At 44.2% G+C, this 3,565-nt stretch overlaps 1 protein-coding gene across 1 annotated transcript; it reads right to left on the minus strand.

Moving 5' to 3' along the window:
• Window positions 1-698: 698 nt before the first annotated feature.
• LOC141691055 (uncharacterized) lies at window positions 699-2,686 on the minus strand. The gene is made up of 2 exons (XM_074495802.1): window positions 2,130-2,686; window positions 699-1,647 (listed from the first exon to the last, which is right to left on the minus strand). Exons 1-2 carry the CDS (start codon window positions 2,684-2,686, stop codon window positions 699-701), a joined length of 1,506 nt encoding a protein of 501 aa, XP_074351903.1.
• Between the last annotated feature and the right edge of the window lie 879 nt (window positions 2,687-3,565).

The raw sequence follows: 3,565 nt of genomic DNA on the forward strand, positions 1-3,565 counted from the left end.
AATCCCGATGCCTGCTCCGTTATTATTTACAGCCCCATCAACATGAAAGATCCACAAAGGGTGTGAGAACTCTTCCCTTTCATCAATATGAGGATTTCCTTACGAGGAAGGCTCTGCCAATACTATAGCCTTATTGTCTACCTCAGAGTCAAACTAAAATATAAAATCAACCAACGCATGTCCTTTGATCGTCGTACGAGGACAATATTCCAAATCGAATTATCCCAGCTCTATCGCCCACTTTAACATTCTTCCCGATGATTCCGGTTTATGCAGAATATGCCGGAGTGGATAAGCGGTGCGAACCTCTATTCGGTGAGCTTGGAAATATGGCCTTAACTTTTATGCCGCAAGAATAAGGGCGTATACCAATTTCTCCATGTTGGTATATCTGGTTTCTGCATCAAACAATCTTTTGCTCACGTAGTACACGGGCCATTGATGGCTTGCTTCCTCCTTTACCACTACCGCGCTGACGGATTATTCTGAAACCTCCAAGTAAAGAATCAACATTTCTCCCTCTTCTGGCTTGGCCAACATCGGAGGATTCCCCAACTGCTCTTTGATTTTCAGAAAAGCCTCTTCACAATCTGAGGTCTACAAAAAATCCTTTCCCATTCCTTTGATTTCTTTGAATAATTCTTTGCACATATCTGATGACTTTAAGACAAATCGATTTAAAGCTGCAATCCTTTCCGTCAGACTTTGCACTTGCTTGACGCTGGTAGGGATTTCATGTCCAATAGAGCCTTGATTTTTACCGGGTTCGCCTCAATTCCTCGGTGGTTAACCATGAATCCCAAGAATTTTCTCGATTCCACAACGAATACACACTTCTTAGGGTTAAGTTTCATTCTATATTTTCTCAGAATATGGAACATCTCATCTAAGTTTGCAATGTGATCTTTCGCCTTCTTACATTTTACAAGCATAACATCCACGTATACCTCCATCGTCTTCCCAATATGCCTATTAAACATTTTGTTTACCAATCTTTGATAAGTTGCCCCAGTGTTGATCATACTAAATGGCATCCCGATATAGCAATAGAGTCCTCTATCAGTGATAAAAGAGGTGTGCTCTTGGTCAGGCCCATACATGAGAATTTGATTATACCTGGAGTATGCATCCATAAAACTGAGCAAGGCATGTCCTTCCTTGGCGTCGACCAACTGGTCAATTCTTGGAAAAGAAAAGCTATCCTTTGGGCACGCCTTATTCAGATCGGTGAAATCCACATATGTTCTCCACTTGCTGTTAGGTTTTCTTACTAACACCGGGTTTTCCAGCCAATCTGGGTAGAAAGATTCCCTGATTAGTCCAACATCCAATAGTCTATCTACTTCTTCCGCCAAGGTTATTGCCCTTTCACCACTCACGGCCCTCTGCTTTTGCCTAACCCCTTTATGATTGGGATCAATGTTAAAATGGTGGCATATCACCTCTGGGTCGATTCCCACCATATTAGAATGGTTCCACGCAAATACATTGAGGTTTGCCAAGAGAAATATTGAAAGCCCTTCTTTCAATCTTGGCGCCAACTGAGATCCAATTCTCAAAACCCTACTTGGATCTTTTTCGTCGATAGGGATTTCAATTGTGTCTTCCGCTGGCCCTATCTTTTCGTTGGCATTGGTATTCGAGGATCTAGGTCAGGCAGATCACAGTTCTCATCATTTGGCAGAGAAGGAGCATCCCCTTGGAGGGGAGCATCAATTTCTTTAGAAGGCACACCCTGTATCATAGGGGCATCTACTTCCTTTAAACTTTCTAAAGATAAGGGCGCGCCCTCAGGGAGAGGGGCGTCTACCTTATGCCCATCCTACCCAAGACATTGCAAGACATCAAATCTTCCTTCGAGCCGTTCCCTATTGAAATCTGCTTGGACTATGGCATTTGGGGGTTCCTCTTCCTCCAACATTTCAATTCTGATTGTGTCTTCCAAGAACAACATTGCTGGAGGTAGCTCAGAGGGGCGCTCGTCTTCTTGCTCGACATAGTAATGGACTCAGATTTCCTCGATCGACTGTTCGATGCTCCTTTCTCGGTCATCATCTGATGCATCTTCGCTGTGGGAGTCCTTCCTAAAGCCCCTCATAGCTTGCCTGTAGCATTCTCAAGAGTCATACTGAGAACCTTTTATACATCCCATACCATTTGGGGTTGGAAACTTGATGGTAAGGTGGTGGATTGAAGTAATGACCCTCATCTCCCAAAGAAAAGGCCACCCTAACAACGCGTTGTGGGATGACTCTTGATTTAGAACCTTAAACTCGAGCATCTTTGTCACGGACAACGGACTTTCCCCCAAGGTACATGGCAATCGAATTGATCCCATAACTCTAACTCCTGCGCCAGAGAAACCATAGACCCACGAATCTTCCCCTGACATATCCCGATTAGGTAGCCCCATCTTTTTAAAGGTTTTGTAGTAGAGGATGTTTGCCGAGCTTCCATTGTCTATGAAGGCCCTATGGATATTTTTGGTCCCGATCTGGATGGAAATAACTAGTACGTCATTGTGAGGGTGATGTACCCACCGGACATCTGCTTCTCTGAAGGTGATATCCATGAATTCATCCTTAAACAGTTTGGGTGGTTGAGTCTCCACCCTATGAATGTCTGTGAGAGGTCTGAACGGAGCTTCCCTAGCATATCTTGCCAAGGCACTGTTGCTGCATTCCATCCCGGGATCTCCCCCGTAGATTGTTCGGATACTGCCGTCACTGACAAATTTATTTTCTTCTAGAGTTTCATTGTTCGACCCCCGTGGAGATCACCCTCCTTCTTCCTTTACTCTGTCAGTGCTATCCTTGTGACTCCTTACTTCCTTAACCACCCATTCTCCAAGATATCCTTCCTTGATAAGTGCTTCGATCTCATCTTTTAGTTGCCGACACTCATTGTGTTATGTCCAGACGACTCATGGTATTCGAAATACTTTTTCTTGTCTTTACTTTGCCAGGATGATAGAGCCTCAGGTATTCTAAGTAGCCCTCTGTTTTTGTTCACCTCAAAGATATGCTCAATAGACGCGGCCAAAGGTGTATACCGGCTTGTTATGTAGTCATAGCTTGAGGGAGGACTCCATTCCCTCCTCGTGGTCGTGGCATTCACCCGGTTTGGGCTTCGACTACTCCTTCTGTACATTGGGCTTGGAGATCTGTCTCTCTTTCTTGCTTTGTTTCTCTGACTTTCTTGCGCTATCGGTTGTACCTCTGCTAGAGACTGCTTTATGGCTTTAAACGATTCTGCCAAAGCAAAGACATCCGCCAGAGTGGCTGGGTCTTTTCCCTGTAAGTGCTTCCAGAAATCCAAACTAACCCTTAGCCATGCTATCAAAAAGCTTTTTAAGGCTTCGTCTGAAGCCCCTCTTACGCTGGTAGATTCAATATTGAACCTTTTAAAGTATGACGTCAAGCTTTTATTCTCCCTTTGCCTGACGTTGATGAGAGTTGTAACAGAGGGAGCATATCTCACAGTAGCTTGGAACTTGGTCAAGAATAGAGTCTTCATTTGGTCCCAAGAAGTGATTACTCCCGGCCCAAGCTTTTGAAATCATTGT

Source organism: Apium graveolens, chromosome 10 (genome assembly GCF_009905375.1).
Source record: "Apium graveolens cultivar Ventura chromosome 10, ASM990537v1, whole genome shotgun sequence".
Lineage (NCBI taxonomy): Eukaryota > Viridiplantae > Streptophyta > Magnoliopsida > Apiales > Apiaceae > Apium > Apium graveolens.